This window comes from Caenorhabditis remanei, chromosome IV (assembly GCF_010183535.1).
Source record: "Caenorhabditis remanei strain PX506 chromosome IV, whole genome shotgun sequence".
Taxonomy (NCBI): Eukaryota; Metazoa; Nematoda; class Chromadorea; order Rhabditida; family Rhabditidae; genus Caenorhabditis; species Caenorhabditis remanei.
The window spans coordinates 18,575,102-18,592,717 of NC_071331.1; the positions used below are offsets into that span (position 1 = coordinate 18,575,102).

The 17,616-nt window shown below is 37.6% G+C and overlaps 6 protein-coding genes across 6 annotated transcripts; 3 read left to right on the top strand and 3 right to left on the bottom strand.

Annotated features, from left to right (window-relative positions):
- Positions 1-226: 226 nt before the first annotated feature.
- GCK72_015131 (uncharacterized protein) lies at positions 227-848 on the top strand (the record flags this gene model as incomplete). The annotated part of the gene is made up of 3 exons (XM_003087014.2): positions 227-395; positions 442-650; positions 702-848. The coding sequence occupies 3 exons, from the start codon at positions 227-229 to the stop codon at positions 846-848; spliced, it is 525 nt and encodes a 174-aa protein (XP_003087062.2).
- Positions 849-1,361: 513 nt separating this feature from the next.
- On the bottom strand, positions 1,362-4,047 carry GCK72_015132 (uncharacterized protein; the record flags this gene model as incomplete). The annotated part of the gene is made up of 4 exons (XM_003094567.2): positions 1,362-1,516; positions 1,671-1,910; positions 3,373-3,475; positions 3,892-4,047. 4 exons carry the CDS (start codon positions 4,045-4,047, stop codon positions 1,362-1,364), a joined length of 654 nt encoding a protein of 217 aa, XP_003094615.2.
- Positions 4,048-4,490: 443 nt separating this feature from the next.
- On the bottom strand, positions 4,491-8,925 carry GCK72_015133 (uncharacterized protein; the record flags this gene model as incomplete). The annotated part of the gene is made up of 9 exons (XM_003094577.2): positions 4,491-4,764; positions 5,386-5,564; positions 5,957-6,657; positions 6,825-7,260; positions 7,306-7,483; positions 7,719-7,794; positions 7,842-8,057; positions 8,585-8,677; positions 8,724-8,925. The coding sequence occupies 9 exons, from the start codon at positions 8,923-8,925 to the stop codon at positions 4,491-4,493; spliced, it is 2,355 nt and encodes a 784-aa protein (XP_003094625.2).
- Positions 8,926-9,923: 998 nt separating this feature from the next.
- On the bottom strand, positions 9,924-12,148 carry GCK72_015134 (uncharacterized protein; the record flags this gene model as incomplete). Its single annotated transcript, XM_053730650.1, has 6 exons — positions 9,924-10,319; positions 10,365-10,656; positions 11,252-11,602; positions 11,648-11,803; positions 11,884-12,004; positions 12,058-12,148. The coding sequence occupies 6 exons, from the start codon at positions 12,146-12,148 to the stop codon at positions 9,924-9,926; spliced, it is 1,407 nt and encodes a 468-aa protein (XP_053585422.1).
- A 1,887-nt stretch (positions 12,149-14,035) lies between these two features.
- Positions 14,036-15,481, top strand: GCK72_015135 (uncharacterized protein; the record flags this gene model as incomplete). Its single annotated transcript, XM_053730651.1, has 7 exons — positions 14,036-14,042; positions 14,086-14,413; positions 14,573-14,888; positions 14,937-15,028; positions 15,077-15,191; positions 15,238-15,318; positions 15,368-15,481. 7 exons carry the CDS (start codon positions 14,036-14,038, stop codon positions 15,479-15,481), a joined length of 1,053 nt encoding a protein of 350 aa, XP_053585423.1.
- A 678-nt stretch (positions 15,482-16,159) lies between these two features.
- GCK72_015136 (uncharacterized protein) lies at positions 16,160-17,354 on the top strand (the record flags this gene model as incomplete). Its single annotated transcript, XM_053730652.1, has 5 exons — positions 16,160-16,186; positions 16,233-16,343; positions 16,681-16,812; positions 16,857-17,071; positions 17,123-17,354. 5 exons carry the CDS (start codon positions 16,160-16,162, stop codon positions 17,352-17,354), a joined length of 717 nt encoding a protein of 238 aa, XP_053585424.1.
- Between the last annotated feature and the right edge of the window lie 262 nt (positions 17,355-17,616).

A 17,616-nucleotide genomic window follows, 5' to 3' on the forward strand; every position in this document is an offset into this window, starting at 1 on the left:
GTTCCGATAGTACTTTTTGCTCAGCCTAGTTCCGTTTTCCAGAATCAAATTCTGTGATCTACAGTTGCCTAGGTGTCTCCAGCTAACTGTAGAAACCCTAGTCTTTTCCTCTTATCCTCTAGTCAAGCCTCTCTTGGGCTAAGCCGCCACAACTCAAACTACCGTACCTTCCTCATCTTTTTCCTTTCCCAACCTTCTATTATTTCCAGAACCTACCCCACCCATCATGCTCTCAAAGCTGTTCACCACCTCTTGCCTCGTGGCCATCGCCCTCTCGACCGCCCAAGAAGATGACGTGTCCGTTCCAACCAAAGTTTCTTCCACGAAACGCCGTCAATATGTGGCAGCTCAACAACCGGCTGTTCCAGTCGTCGCCCCAGTTGGACAGTGTCCAGGTAACTCAGTATCTCTCTCAACTCTCATTCCTAACAATGATTTCAGGAGGCCCATCACTCCCAATCGAATGTGACCCAAAGCGTCCATGGCCACAGTGTCCACCACAATCCTACTGCTATGCCACCAACTCGGTCGACATCGGACCATATTTCTGTTGCCCAGTCTGGTCGACATACGGAGCCGCCTGGCGTCCAGCCACCCCATTCTACAACTATGTTCCACCAGTCCCAGCCAACTGGCCAGATGTTGCCAAGGTAAGAGACATTCATAACCTAGAACCCTCTGGAGTCCAGTGAAAATTTCAGATGACCGCCAACTGGCCAGCCGCCGCCGTCAGTGTCCCAGTAAAGGCCCGCAAACCAACGAAATCCGACGGAGACAACGAAGAGGATCAACTTCCCGATGGAATTTCCTCGTCGATCAACTCATGGGTTCAACGTCAAAAGTTGTAAACTCTCTCTCTGATATGTTGTCTGTAAATATTTGCTCTTTTCTTCTTCATAACACTTCCGTCCCCTTCTATTTATTATTGAGCTTTCCGCTTCAACATCCTCGACTCTATTCGAAATAAATACATGTGATTTTGTATACAAAAAATTTGTTTCTGTTTCAAGTGACTTACAGTTAAAAAGTTGGATGACAATTGGCAGTGCGTAGTTGATATCATAAAACTAACTCAGCTCATATGGTCATTTGTACAAACCGACGATAAAGCAACAGTATGTCCCTTTTTTGGTTTTAACTCCTGCTATCCGGATATCCGAACTAACCGATGCACGGACAGACAACCTAATTCCTTTATTCAATCAGCTAACTAATGCTAGTAGTGGAAGTTGCTTTCTGGACATCCGGACAAATGGTCCGATCTACACTTCCTACTACTTGTGTTTCGAGTATTCGAGACATTCGGACAAACCGACAAACCGACAGAGTAATATATAGGCTATCAATTTGAGCAGCTCAACTCATTCATTCCAGCAACTTCTGGACATCTGGACACACAGAGACCCGTTCGAACTAACCTTCATCTTCTTGTGAATATGATCTCCAAAACCAAAGATATTCTTGGTTGGTAGATATGTGCCGATTTGAATAAACTTGTCAGCGAACTGCATTCCTCCTGGAAAAGTGAAATTTAAAATGAAAATTACTGTTTCGAGAAACACCAATAACTTTTACTTATCTCGATCACTATAATTTTACTATGATAATTTAATATTTCACCAAAATCTCAAATAAATTTCTAAACTGAATTTTCTAATAGTAAAACCAACCAATACTCGTATCCCACAGAGCGATTCCAGTACTTGCTCTCGTCACTTTAAAACTGAAAATATCAGAAGACCCGATATTTCCAGATGTGAATTTCAGAGATTCAGTAGATGTTGATGGCTTCTTTGGAATGTTCACCGGGGGAACATATCTATCGTCATTTCCAATTGTGAGCAGAAGAGTTGCTCCGTTTGTTGAGTATTTCACGTTGAGTGGAGAGATGTTATCGCCAAATGGATTTTCTGAAATGTGAAAAGTTTGGATTTCGGGGAAAGATTTTATTTTTTTCCAACTTATGCATTGGTATTTTTTGTTGTTTGAATGATTTTCAGTTTTAATTGAAACAGGAAAAATGGAAAAATGATGAAGGAATTTTCACAGGCACTGATTCAGAAGTTAGGAGAAATAGCAAATAATTTGAACCTGTTTTTATATTTCTTTTTGTATTTCTTTCTAGTCAAGTATTCCGTGAAACCAAGCCTGAATGTTGAGTCTTAAAACAGAATAGTTGTGTTTTTGAGACCAATTAAAAAAAAATTCTCTGTTCCAAAGATATCTGATAGAGCCAAACCAAGTCTCAGCTTTTATTAACATGTGTATATGTGGAAGTTGGTTTTCAAAAAAAATCATGAAAGGACAGTAGTTTTTTATAGTTCTTTGAAGTTTTTGTATTTAATTTCTTATTTATGACATGTCAAACTCAAACCTAGAACCTCTCTACCGATAAATTGTTTGAATCTAACCTTCAAGTCTTTCCAGAATTCATTATAAAGAACTTTCTAGTGTTGAAACAATCCCTTTTAAAACAACATTTCCGTCAATTCCATTCTCTCGTCTATTCAAAACTCTCTTCTGAAACAGTAACTTTCTCTCCAGATTCCATTCTTGCTCTTTCCATCTTTCCCCCATTCCCACCCATCCTCTGTTCAAGTACACTGGTCACTTTTTTCTTCTTTGCCGACCAAAAAAATGGAGCACTTGAGAAGTAGGCACTCCCTGTGATTGTCATAAACTATGTGTACACTTTTCGATCTTTGATTTGCATGGAAAAGGCGAAAAAAAAAGAGAGAGAGAGGGGAGTTGACGTCAACAATACACAAACTACATTTTGGAAAATTACAGTTTCAAGGAAATGAGATCATCAGAATCACTTTGAGAATTTCACTATTGCGGGCATATTTAGCATTTACAGTATTGTCCGTTTTCAGTTGAAATTGTCAAACTTTGAGAGTGTTTCATGGTAATTCTGATTGTCCCATCGAGTAGATTTTAAAAGAATTATAAAGATTAAAAGTAGAGCTTCATTTTTGTAGTTGACAACTTTTTTGTGCGGGCACTCCCTAAAGAGTTATGGTCATTTTAAGGGGACAGCTCAAAAATCTCATAATTTTCACTAAAATTGGCGATTTGAGGGAGAAATTACTTTGTCGATATAAAACTTGTTAGGGAGTGCCCGTACAGAAAAGTTGTCAACTACAAAAATGAAGCTCTACTTTTGATCTGTATATTTCTTTCAAAATCTACTCGATGGGACAATCAGAATTACCATGAAACACTCTCAAAATTGGACAATTTCATCTGAAAACGGCCGAAGTGCGTATCTTTTTGCAGAGTACTGTATAATGTACTGTTTAAATGAAATCATTCAAACAAAGGAATGCAATTAACAGTTTCTTTTCAAACCTGTTTATTTCGGAAACTCACTTGTCTTGGCTGCCAACACAAAGGAATTGGTTCCAGTCGATTGCACAGTGAATCCGGATTCAGTTGGGTAATAACACCATGGAGTTCCGACTGGAGAGCCACTCTGAAAGGATTACTGTAGATCTGGAATAAACTGATGATAACTCCTAACAATTTAAAGCGCATTTTCAAAATAGTTATAAAATGAAATATTTTGCTGTTTCAATAGTTTCGGAAGTGAATCGAAAAAACCTTCTTCTGCTGTTGCCATTAAATGCGTATCAATGTCCTGTGAGGATTACTGTAGTCAGGGAAATTTGAATTATTGAATTTCAGTTCTTACAACTGCGGTCCACCGAAATTCCCTTGAAAAATATTTCTTTTCTCTGATTCTCTCAATTTCGCACACAATTTCCTTCGGTTTCGGTAGAGCGCGGTTGTAAGAAGCGCGCCGTGCTAATATCTATTAGTCATACAAAAATGTTGCAAACTCGCTCCACCGAACTCTCTTCGTATTCTCAATAGAGCGTACTTCCTTACCGGTGCTTCTGTCCAAATACAACCTCTCGACTGACATGAATCTTGTGAAGCTCCGGGTTCAGGATAACAATCGACTCGTTTACTGACATCAACAGTTTGACAATTTAAGACTTGAAAGAGGACAAAAAGGAGATAAACTCCTTTTTGAATGGTCATTACTGGAAAGATTTTCAGATTTTCAGTAGAAAATGATATAAAAATAAAAAAGTGTCCAAAATGAAAGAGTCTAGTAGCATTGAAAAAGTGAAAATGTGCATTGAAATGCCGAATGCACGTGTTTCTTTTGATAAGAGAAGAGATTCCTCTCTCTTATCTTCTAATTAATATCACCGAGTCCACAAATTGTTTTCTGGTCAGAATTTTGACAAGAAATTGACATAAGCGAGAAATTCATTGCGAACACATTTTGGGCAATAAAAAAAATCTTTACCGGTCATTTAACAAAAAAATGGATTGGATTCAAAGGGGGAAAAAGGGAAAACCATAAATATTATAATAGTGAAGTGGAACAAAAACTGAAAAAAAGCGTGGGAGATAACAGGGGAATTCTGAAAATTTCGAGAATTTTCAGCTATTTCTAAAAATAACAACAAAAAGATTCACATGAAACTGTCATATTCTTCGTCGACGTCATCATTCCGAAGTCCTGTCTCAACAACTCCATTTTCTCTGAATAAACTCTTATCAGCCGCCTCGATTCGACTTTTCGTCAGAAGTGAAGCATTTCTCATTTGTTCTCTTCGTTCATTTCCGAATTCTTCTAGACATTTTAATTTGATTCGACTCTGTTCCCATTCTTTTCTGCAAATTCGTCGTTGTCGTTGTTGGTGGGATTGACATTGATGGCATAAGGATGATTTGGGATGGTGATATCTGGAAGAATAAAAAATTCGAAATAAATTACCATTCGAATATTTGTTTTGCTTTGTACAAAGCTTTGTTGGGAGAACGGGAATTTGAGAGAAAAAGAACTACGGGAAATCTGTAGTGTTTTGAGATGAATTCGGAGCATTTTGAGACAAAAATTATGAAAAATAAGGGAACTTTGCGCCGAATATACGTGGAATAGCTTACTTTCGGAGTAAAAGTGATGGAAATAAAGAAGTTTTGTTTGTTTTCACGAACATTCGATTTTGATGACACTTTTTTGTTGGAATTTTCGAGAAATCAAGTCAAAATAGACATTTTGAGTGAAAACTATGATTTTGAGGTGGATATTTCGAAAAAAAAAACATGTTTTTGATAAATTTTAGACTAAATTTACGGAATCGATTGAAAATTGAGTTTTTTTTTTGACAAAAACCCTCAGACTTTTGCAATCTAAATCTGAAACCCGAAGATTCTATTTCAAAAAGTATCTAGGATCATTCGGATTGACTCGTGGGGGCGGTCTCGGGAACGAATTCATATAATCCAGGTATTCCTGATCGACTTCCCGATAAAATAAAATATTTTGAGTTTTCGTTTCATATAAAAATGAAAAAAAAAACTAACGGTTCTGGGAACTTGGCATCGTAATCTCTTTCATCTTCTGTCCAAATATAATCCTCATTTCGTCCGACTTCTCTAATCTCGAAACATGACTGTTGATCACTGTTTTCTTCCAGATTCGACACGATTTGTTTCCTCCATTCTTGGAGTTTTTCCTCTCGGATTTCGTCCAGATTTCGGATCTGAAAATAGGAAGTTTTATTATCGATTCTAAGGAATTCCCAAAATCCTAAAAACCAATAAATCTACAGTACCACTCAAAAGTGTATTAAGTTTCGCCTTTTTCAGTTGAAAATTCCCAACTTTGAAAGTGTGTTATGGTAATTCTGATTGTCCCAAAACAGTGCGATTTTTGAACTGCCGTCTTAAAATAACCATAACTCTCTAGGATGTTCTCGTACAAAAAAGTTATCAACTACAAAAATGAAGCTCTATCCTTGGTCTGTTTGATCCAGAAAAATTTATCTTGTGTGACAGTTAGTTTTACTATGACACCCTCTAAAAGTTGGGCATTTTCAACTGAAAAAGCAAAACTTAATATACTTTTAAGCGGTATTGTATAATCTTGTCTCACCTTGACAGCCTCAACTCTCTTCCGATATTGCTGCTCAGCCAACTCATTCTTCTTCTTCATTCCTTCAATTTCTTCGATTCCCTTCCGATTAATCGAATGAAGCATTGTTGTGTAATGAAGACATCGTCGTTCTTCTGCTTCTTTTTTCAGCAAATCCCGTCGATCACTCTCTCTGATTTCCCATTCTTTCGGCTCTTTCTTCACTTTCTTTCTTCCTATTCTTCTCTCCGTTTTCGGGATTTCCTCTGGTTTCGAAATCTCTACATCCATATGGCAGTTTGCACAATTCTTCATGATCGTCTTCCTTTGCTCCGCCTCATTCATAACCCGATTCCTTATTCGTGCCGACAAGAATCTCTCCGTTTGAACGGGTTGTGTCTTCCGTAATTCAACCGATTCCATCTTTTTCGTCAATATCCGATCCACCCAATCGTATTTTTCCCCGAATCCTATATATTCTGTTTCCATGCTTTCCGGTGGTTTTTCCACTGGTTTCTCTACATCTTTCCGATTGAGAATCGTGGAAAGTCTAGTGGAATCCTTGTCGATTCCCTCCCAAATCTTCTGAATCTTCTCCTGAACTTCTTTCCGTGTCCGCTTCTTCCGTTTCTCTTTGAACACCACGGGTTTTCGCTTCGGTGTCGGTGCTCCTCGTATATTTTCATCACCGTCATCACCAAGGTCCAGAGGGCGGCGGAGACCTGAAAATGGTAGAATCTGCAGAATTATCTCATGTTATTTTGAATTTTGATTCCGGATTTCGAAAATTTTATTCCGGATTCCGGAAAATGAAAATTTTCACTCCATACAACAGTAGCTAACAATTAAAGTTTTCAATCCCCCTCCTAACGTTTCCTTTTCGTCTCACCTGTCCTCACTAATCCACTCATTTTTGGTGTCGACGTTGCTGATGGCTCAAAACTCGCATTCATCTGAAACGTATCATCTTCTTCATCATCTTTCAATGGATGTCGAAATGCAGAAATATGTCCGAAATTCGTCATGGGAGCCCTCCGACGAGGTGTCTTCACTTTCGGTTCCGCCGCCGGGATTTTCGGATACACTTTTTTGATTTCAGAAGTTGACGATAGAGTGGGAGTACTTGTAGCCATCGGTCGTATTGTATTCGGAATTTTCGGTGTTTTTAGAATAGGAGATGGAGCAGAGAATGAGGAGGAGGTAGGGATATCAGTCTTCCGACATGCAATCGTCGATTTGAACATTTCTAAATCTTTTTTCTGTTTGTCAATTATCAAATCTTTCGCCGCCAGATTCCGCTGATGTTCATCCTCTTTTTTCTTCGCCTGAACATGAAAAACAGTTTATTTTTAAGCAAGACTTTGACTCACATCCTTCTGAAATTCGGTTTGTAACCTCATAACCTTTCGTTTCTCGTTCTCCAGTTGATCCCTAAGCATCAGAACATCACCAGATGGAGTCGCTGGACGAGAAGATGGATCTGATGGTGGAGTTGTACGGGGAATGAAGATGTTACCCGTTCGGAGAGCAGGAGTTTGGAATGGAGAACTGAACATTATTATATTTGCAGTTCTTCTCTTAAAACTTTCATTTGTTTGAGTAATAGCACGACACGATTCTTACAACCGCGCTCTAACGAAACCCAAGGAAATTGTGGGCGAAATTGAGAGACTCAGAGAAAACGAGACATTTTTCAAGGAGATTTCGGTGGAGCGTAGTTGTAAGAAGCGTGCCTTGATAATATCTGTGTGTCCTAGATGTCCGGATGTCTCCGAAAACTCACTTTCTCAACCCAGAATTTGCACTTCGATGTCGTGCCAATGAGTTAGGTGATGCTGGTGCTTGAGATGATGTTGGTTCTGAAATTTTATTTTGAAACACTTCTATTTCATGCTTCTCTACTTACTCTGCTGTTGAGTCGTCACATCCCCATTCTTTTTTGTATTCGTCACTGCCGAATGAACTCCGATTTTATTCGTATTCTGTTGATTGATAACTGGTCGAAATGGTTGAACTACTACTCTTTGTGACATTTGTTGACTCGATTGGATATATGTTGAAGTGATGGATGGAGGCGGAGCATGAGAGTACTGAGATCGTTGGAGTTGAGGTGGGAGGGGCTCTAGAATGAAACGGGATTAAAGAAGGTTAGAATTAACGAAATTCTTCGACAATGCTGGGGCAAAAATTAGTTTCAGGCAATGTTCTCTAACTCAGATTTGTCAATTTTGCAAAGCAAAATCTCTCTAACAAGGGCCTGTGGAGACGCGGCTTTTAAACGATCTGTAAATTTGTTAATAGGTACTTTCGACTACGGGGAGTCCATTTTTGCCATCAAACTCGGCTAAATGTGTCTGCGAGCCGAGTTATGAGCTCTCAAACTTTCATATGGCCAAGCTTTTTCACGTGGAGTTGACCATATGAAAATATTGAGAGCTCACAACTCGGCTCGCAGAGACATTTAGCAGTTTTGAATGCAGAAATGGACTCCCCGTAGTCGAAAGGGCCTATAAACAAATTTACAGATCATTTGAAAAACCGCGTCTCCAAAGACTTCCCTTGTAAGCGCTAAAAGTCATGCTAACCCCCTATAGAAAGCTTATTTTGTGCGGGCACCGGTTAATTTGTTACTCCAGTTGTTTTACTCACTCGAGCTATACTTCTGTGCTCCTGGAGCAACATTCTGTGTGCCAAAAGGAGGTGCCGGTGGCTGGAATGGTCGAGACGGTGGAAGAGGGGCTTCTGAAATATTCATTCAATTATGAAATTCCTTTTCCAAAAAACTCACTAATGCCTGTAGATTGTGTACTACTAGCTGAACTCTTCAAAGATCCTCCATTCGTAGTTTGAGTCGGTGCAAATGTTTCGAATGAATCATCTGATTCTGGATCAGAGTCCTCTTTCTTTGATTGTTGAGGGGGGATATATGGTGTTGAGCGGGGAACCGGTTGATTGAAACTGTCATCTTCTTCCATTGGTTCTGACGCCATTTCTGGGAGTTTTAGGTAAATAGAAGGAGATCTTGAGAGAAAAAATATTGGAAAAAATACATTTTCAAGCAAAAACAAAGAAAGTTAGTGAAAATTGTTCGTTAGAAAGATCCAAGTCTGACAGAACGTTTCTGACTTTTTTAACAGCAAACGACCGTTTTACTCGAAATAATTATGTTTCGCGATTTCTACATAAACATCTACAAGCCACAAAGTAAAGTTGCCGTTTCTATGAATGTTGATAATTTTTTAAAAGAAAACTCTACCCAGCAAAATCAATTTTTCTTGTCGGGAAGTAGAAACTTTCTGAACATTTCTGTTCAATTTTTGCTTGAAAATGCACTGAAATCTGTTACAAACCGCTTCAAACTGTTAAAATCACAAAAGAAAATCAGAAAAAATAGAATCTTGGATTACTCCAAACCAAAACGAAAACACACTCACAAACACAACAACAAAAAAACGTTAGTCTCTCGAAAAATCTTCTCACAATCTGAATTTTCCTTTATTTTCAAACTATAAAAATGCTAAAAATGCTATTTTGAAATTGAAAGCTATGGAAGAAAATGCAATAAAACTCTGTAGACTCAATGAGGTAAATATACACAATTAAAAGACGATGAAAGCAAAATTTGAAAGGGAATCTCATACAAAGAAACGAATGAATTGAACCGCGTATTTCAGAGATGATGCTGATTTTGGGAGGAAAGAAACAAAACTTGAGAAAACCGGGGAAAATTCGGAAAACTGGAAACATAATGAATGAATGAAAGCGTTCGAGAGAAAATGCCTAGAATTATGCAATAAAAAAATGCCCGTATTTGATAGAAAATAATGCCAGGGAGTGAATGTGATTGATTTGTGGAAAAAATTGAGTAATTTGAGAAAAAAAAACAGTGGAAAATTGATTGTTGAAAATGACTTGCGCCTTTGTGTGCATGCGCCTTTAAATCGATCGACTACTATGCACCGATAATTATCGATTCACAAAAATGAATTTATCGTCGACTCTCCAATCCACCATGCCTAACTGGCTCTGGCGGTGGCTTTCCTCCTCTCTTATTCCGATCAATTTCCGCTCGGAAGTACTCAATTGTCTTCAATAATCCATCCTTCATCAATACTTGTGGTCTCCATTGAATCTGTTCAGCTGCTCGTCGGATATCCGGTCTCCGTTGTTGTGGATCATCCTGTTGTGATTCTTGATTGATTATTTCACTTTGAGAACCAGGAACAAGATCTCGGATGATTGCAGCGAATTGCCCGATTGTGTGTTCCTCTGGATTTCCGATATTGACGGGCAGAGAATAGTTACTATTCATCAACTTGATGAGACCGTCAACCAGATCAGTCACATATTGGAACGAGCGGGTTTGGGTTCCGTTTCCATAGATCTGAAGAAAATAAAATAAAACGAATAACACATTGTAATAGCTCACCGTTATCGGTTTATCCTGAAGAGCTTGAATGATAAAGTTCGACACAACTCTCCCATCATTCATATGCATTCTCGGACCGAATGTATTGAAAATTCGAGCGATTCGAATTTGAACATTCTCTTGTTTATTGTATGCAACCATCAGACTTTCAGCGACTCGTTTACCTTCGTCATAACATGCTCGTGGTCCGATTGTGTTCACGTGCCCCCAGTAGGTTTCCGGTTGGGGATGGACTTCTGGATCACCGTATACTTCAGAGGTGGAGGCGAGAAGAACGGTGGCTTTCACGCGTCTGGAATGAATTCAATAAGTTGTTATATTTGGGATGTTTCTTGACGAAATCAATTGAAAAATTAAAGTTTTACAAGAGAAGTCTTTGGAGGCTCCATTTTCAAACGACCTATAAATTCCTAGGTATTTTCGACTACGTAGAGTCCATTTCTGAAGTCAAAACCTGCTAAATGTCACTGCGAGCCGAATTATGAACTCTCAAACTTTTGATATTGTTAAGCTTTTTCAAATGGATTTCCAAATCGGCAAATAATATACGCTATTCTTATTTTTGTGACGTACGAGCACAGATGATCCGCGGGGTTGCGTATATGCCGCCTCTTTGGAATTCCATGTGAAAACACTTAACCATATGAAAAGTTTGAGAGCTTATAACTCGACTCAAAGAGACATTTGGCTGATTTTGATGGCAGAAATGGACTCTCCGTAATCGAAAGTACCTATGACCAAATTTATAGATCATTTGAAAGCGGCGTCTCCAAAGACTTCCCTTGTTAGACTTCTGGTCATTGTGAAACAACATTGCACAGTTTTAGCAAGAAAGATCGCAGCTTGCAAGAAACAAAGAGCGCTAAAACAGTTTCAGTGAAACTAACTTAGCCAATCCGAGCATATTAATCGTTCCCAGTGTATTCGTTTTGATGGTTTTCACAGGATTATACATATAATGTGGTGGTGAAGCAGGTGATGCCAGATGATAAATCTGATCGACTTCTACAAAATACGGATTAACAACATCGTGATGAACCATTTCAAAGTTCGGATGTCCAATCCAATGCTCGATATTCTTCTTTCTTCCAGTAAAGTAGTTATCCAATGCAATTATTTCATGTCCATCCAACATTAATTTGTCAACTAAATGAGATCCAACAAATCCAGCACCGCCAGTAATCAGAATACGTTTTCGCGTCTCTTCGTTTCGATAACGGACTGATGGGAACGATTTTCTAAAAGAAAAAAATTTCAGCTGAAACCATTGAGTCAATACATACGTCGTTGGTAACGGCGCAACAATTTCATCGCCATTTTCAACATTTCCCTCTCGATTTTCAGCATCATCCATCCGTGTTCTCATCGATGATAACTCGTCTTCAAGCAATTTGATTCGTTCTAGTAGTGAAGAGACAGTATCATCGGAGATCGCATTTCTGGAAGAAAATAGAGTTCACGTGAACGTAAGATTTTCGTAAAAGCTGTTTCAGAAGAGTTTTTTGCTCGTAAAACTCACTTATTCGCCTCAATAATTGGTTCATCACCTTGTCCTTCCACATCCAATCCATTAACTATACGTTCTCTTTGTTCTACTCTGTCACTGGATATCGATTTATTTGATGTATTTGAGATCAGTACTGAAAATCAAATGAATAAGTTCAGGGATTCCGGAGAAAAGTCGAAAATATACCAAAAATGAATAGAAAAACGAGAAGAACTCCACATGCTCCACGAGTTGCCATCGATAACGAATAATTACGGACACGTCTGGGGCTCAGCATGCGGATCGAACGGAAGCATGCAGGGGTAAATGGATGATTTTGAGCCTGGAATTACACATATAAGGATGGAATTGGGAGAATTAGTTTGGAAAGGAAATAGAGGAAATAGAACGATGACATTGAAAGTGAAAGTTCAGCTGACCAAAGTAAAGATTTCATCAGTAAAATGGAAGTCCATGCTGAAAAATGATATGCAAATTATCGAAACGGAAATATTTTGAGTACATATTCTGATGATCGAAATTCATCGCTTTCTTCAATTTTCACACCGAAAAAAGCGAAATTTCATTCATATGAACAGTATATGCAATATTGCAGTCCTCTTCATAGTCAAATTCAAGCTATTAAAATTAAAATGACAGAGAAATCGAATAAAATTTCGGTTTTTTCAGTGTGAAAATTGAAGAAAACACGATGAATTTTGATTATAAAAAGTTAATTTGTCACCGCAAAGAAGCAAAACTTTTCGAAATTGAAATCTTGTTTTTGTCTTCGAGAAGCCATATGCAGTTTTGATAATCAATGAATTTATTTAGAAAGGTGAGAATAAATTTGATAGAACAGTGTTAAAAATACAGATTTCCCGTTTTTTTCAATAGCGAAATGACTCAAAATGCCGAAGAAAATTTGTAAAATCACAGAATTGTCTCTCTCTCGCAAATCTCTCAGTTTCGAAATATTTATGAAAATCTCAATTTCATAACGAAAATTCGTGGCAAATCATGAGAATTGGCAGCTGAGACTGCGGGGAGCAATGAAACAAAGAGAGTAAACAAATGGGAGAGAAAATGACGAATGGGAGGTCGAAAAATCAAGAAAAATGGATACAAAACATGCAAATTTGGCAGCTTTTCGATGATTTTGAACCATTTTGAGTAGAAAAGTCCAAAAATCAAGAAGAAAGGAATAGCTGTCATAGGATATGTAGCGAAAATCATGCTTCAAACATTCAGCACCGGAGATCACAGATAAAAATCAGGATTTTATTGCGGGAATTTTTTAGAGAAGAAATAATTGAAATATTGCGATTAATGGCAATTCCCCACAGAAATTAACGATGGAAAATGGAAAAAAATGGGAAAAATCAAAAGAAAAAAACGAAAACGATTTTCCAATCTCTACGAGAACGAGAGGGATTGAATCAGGGATTATGACGTTGATTTTGTGTATACGAAACGTTATAGTTTTTTGTCTGTTTCACAATGCATTCAGAGATTGTTGTAACCACGAGAATGGCCTTGGTTAGAAAACGAGTTTCCCCTTCTCTTTTCGATTCTTTTTCGCCTCGTCATTACCCTCTGACATTGGAATTTTCGGTTTTCAAAGGAAAATTTGGTACTTGAAAGATGAAAATGAAAGGAAAAGATAGGAAACAACGGAAAGTAAAATATTTAAGAAAAATAAATAAATAATGAAAGAAATGTACAAACGCGCTCCAATGCGCGCCTTTCTCTGCGTCTCTCTTGTTTTAGCACATGAATCTCAGCTCTCTCGCTCTTTTTTCAAACTCGAATTTACAATTTCGAGGAAGAGCTTTATGCATTAAAGAAGATGAAAAATAGTTTATTCAATGAAAATCAATGGAGAAAAGGCAAAAAATAAAACAACAAAAATAACTACAGAAAATATAATAAGAAAAACAAACTACACAGCTGTTCATTTAATGAAAAACAGAAAAGCATATTTCGCGTGAACTTATTGGATATTTCACGTGAGCTTATTTTCCTTACCGTATGCTCCGGTGACGTGTTTCTCGTCGCTTCTCAATACGTGGCATTCGGTGAAAATTCAGTTTTACCAAGAGCAGGAGGAGTTTCTGTTTTACATATTCTTGAAATTTCTGATAAGTTTCGTGGTCACCAAAAGAAAACGAATCGAAAACTGAAAATGACAGGTATGTATTCTGATTAAGAAAATGTATGTTAACTTTTTTCCAGACTATAAATCTGACGTTCGATCGCTACTAAAACGCCATCTTCGGGCGCATGTATATGCTAATCACCGTCCGGTATTGTGGAAAAAACTAGAATATGAGATCAATAATAAAACAAAATTCCAGATCCCCTACCAAGCTCAAGAACTAAAAGATTTGGCATTAGATATGATAGAGAGATTGAAATCAGAACCAACTTTAGCATTTGTAAAGGCACCGGTTGTTGTTGTGGCGGATACACACGGCCAATTCATCGACTTGGTCCGAATCTTGCATGTTGATCCAGAGAATTTTCCCGCTAGTTTTGACTGCACACCGTTCGCAACAAGCAAGTATGTTCTTGATTTCAGATAATTCGTTTCTGTGATTATAGTTAAATTTCGAGCAAAAAATGCCAAAAATCTCGAAAAATTGCTGTAAATTCAATTAAAATATCAGAAACGAATAGATTTTTGTGTGGAATTCTTTCCATAATTTGGCTTTTCTTCCAGATATCTATTCCTCGGAGACTACGTTGACAGAGGAGTGAATTCTATCCAAATCATGGTTCTACTCTTTTCGCTCAAACTATACTACAATAATATCACATTGATTAGAGGAAATCATGAAACGCCAAGCGTGAATGCGAATTATGGATTTCGAGATGAACTGATCGAAAAATTCAAGGAGGGACCAGGAACAGAACTTTGGAATCTGTATAATGAGGTGTTTTGTTTCCTGCCACTTGCTGCGGTTATCAGCGAACGTATTTTGTGCATGCATGGCGGAATATCACCGGATTTGAGAACTCTGAAAGATATCGAAAACGTGAGTGTTGATATTTTCACAAATTCCACATTAATTTTTGATTTATAGATCAATCGACCAATTACCGATATCTCTAATATTGTTTTAGACTTACTTTGGAGTGATCCTATGCCGGCTCGTCGTAAGGGTTACCACTCAAAGTGAGTTGATAGAAGCCTCTCTCTAAATGTATCATCAATTTCTTTCAGGTACCCCCGTTTTATCAAGAATCCAGTGCGAGGACTCGGGACAGAGTATAACGAGTCAGCGGTGGGATGGTTCTGTGAGAATTTAGATATTGAGTTGGTTATTCGAGGACATCAGGTAAGTACACAGTTATGAATTGCTGTCCAATCTAGAAATTCTTCAGTCAAAACACCAGGGTTTCGAGTTCTACTCAACCCAGCTTGTCACCATATTCTCCGCTTCGAACTATTCCGACGACACAGATGTTTGTGCTTTTCAAATTGTGTCAATGGAGAAATCGATTTAAATTACAGAATTTCGGAGCAATCTGTTACGTGTCAGCTGATGGAGGAGTTTCGATCATCCAAATGAGAAACCTCGAGAAAGTGCAATGCCCAATGAGTGAGGAGGACACCAAAGGAGAATAATGGTGCTGGTTATAGTCACTCCTACTCGATTTTTCGCTATTTAACTTTTATGATTATAAATAGTGTTTGGAATAAATGAGTAAAACTGTCAGACATTGTTTTTTTTGTTTTTCATATGGCACATTTTCTAAAGAACTCGAGCATTTTAGATGAATTCATAGACATTTCATTGAATTTCGGGCTACTGAAATGCAAATAGAATTTAAATAAGTGAGTAAAACTTTGGGAGCGTGATACGAAGTTTCAGATCATCTGTTGATTTCAATTTTTTGAGAGAACAGAGAATAAATGTAAAATTTTACATCTTCATTCATTCCCACTTCCTCCTTTTTCTTCCCCGCATTCAATTCTTATCCTTCTTCTTCTCCTCCTCTCGCCAAACATCTGCTTCTCTCCTTTCCCTTCTTCTTCTCTCTCTTTCTCGTCCAAATCACCATGGAAACTGAATATTTCATCCGTTCCATACCTTCCCTTTCCCCTTTTCTTGATGCCTTCTTCGCCAGCAATTGCTCAACAAAACGTCGTTCACTACTTCTCACTTTTACTCGTTATTATCACTTGGATCTGTTTTTTTCAGGTAGTTTGAATATTCTGAAAATAATCCGTTTGTTTTCTCATATTTGCAGGCCGTAATCTACACAGCTCCTCGATTTCTGAAACTGGAAAAATAGCTGAGAAATGCCACATATCGAGATTTTCAGAGAGGTTTGTTCTTTATCATTTCATACTATAAACTATCCAGTTATTCCAGCCAGTCTACCGTACCTACCGGTCTTCTGAATGCAGTTGGGCTGCATTTTATATCAAATCGATAAATATATTCCGATATTTTCTACCAATTCTCATCATCTTTCTGACGGATGTAAGTTTTCTCTTTTGGTATTCATCTGTCGGTTTCAATAATGAATTTTGACAGGGTCTCTGGAAAAAGACGAATACATTTCGAGAAGTTCCTGATGTATCTGTCACTGGAGACTTTATAGTTTATGCTTTCGGTAGGTCAAATCTCTTTGCTCCCTTCTCCGAAAGTTATACTCTTCAGGACATGACAGATCGATAATCTCTTCTTCGTACTCTGTATTGAATTCAGCTGCTTCTCCCGATCAGTTATCCACTTCTCAGATTTTGCATCATTTCTCAGATTCAAATTCAGAAAATGTAAGATTCGGAGTGAAAACTGTAGAAAGTCATTGTTTCAGACTGCTCTCTACCAGAAACCGAATCGAAATCTGAATATTCAATTCCAAATGAGCACTCAAAATCTATCAATTAATACAGTAATCTATGCATTCTCTCTGAAAATGAAACTGGATTATCATTCGATTATTGATGTGAGTTACCTTATCAGAAAACTATCAAAAATATTAATTTTCAGTCAGAACTATTCCTCACGGACACTATCCAATTTCCTTCATTTCCAACATCTCAAATTCAAACAACCGCCCGTCTTACTGTAGATCAATCGGTTCCTTTTCAATCAAGAGAGAAATTCAGTATAATTGATAGAAGACGTCAAGATGTGGAGCACTATCAGATTCATTCTGTGTTGAGAAGAATCAGTGAGTCACCAATTTCGTGGAAAATGGAAAGGTGCGTATATTATCAAAAGAGCACGACTTCTGTATTCAATAATTATTTCAGAAAATCAAGTATTCTACTGTCTGCCCCCTCTCCACCACCCACACTATCTCTCTCCATCTTTTTGTCAATTTCTGAAATGGAATTCACGTATCGAACTGGTTTCTGGGAACTCATGAAATGGTTCTGGATTCAATACTTTGCTGTATTCTATATTATTGACTATTTATTCACATCAATAACATCATATTTATTCAGAAATCATGTATTTTATGTCAATGATGTTGTTCGATAAACCTAATACATTTTATCGAGTTGTTTCACAGAAAAAGATAGGATCAGAGTTCTGGAAAAATTCATAGAGGAAAAAATTAGATATAGTGCTAAGACTAATTTTGAAACGTATGTTGAATCATGCAAGGCTTCTGGCATTATACAAGAGATTTGGTATTAAACAAGAGATATTCTACACTAAAAATGAAACAGGAAAACAATTAAAAACAAAGACAGGATGCTGAATGGAGCCGTATAAAATGTTTTTTGGAAAACAGATAAAT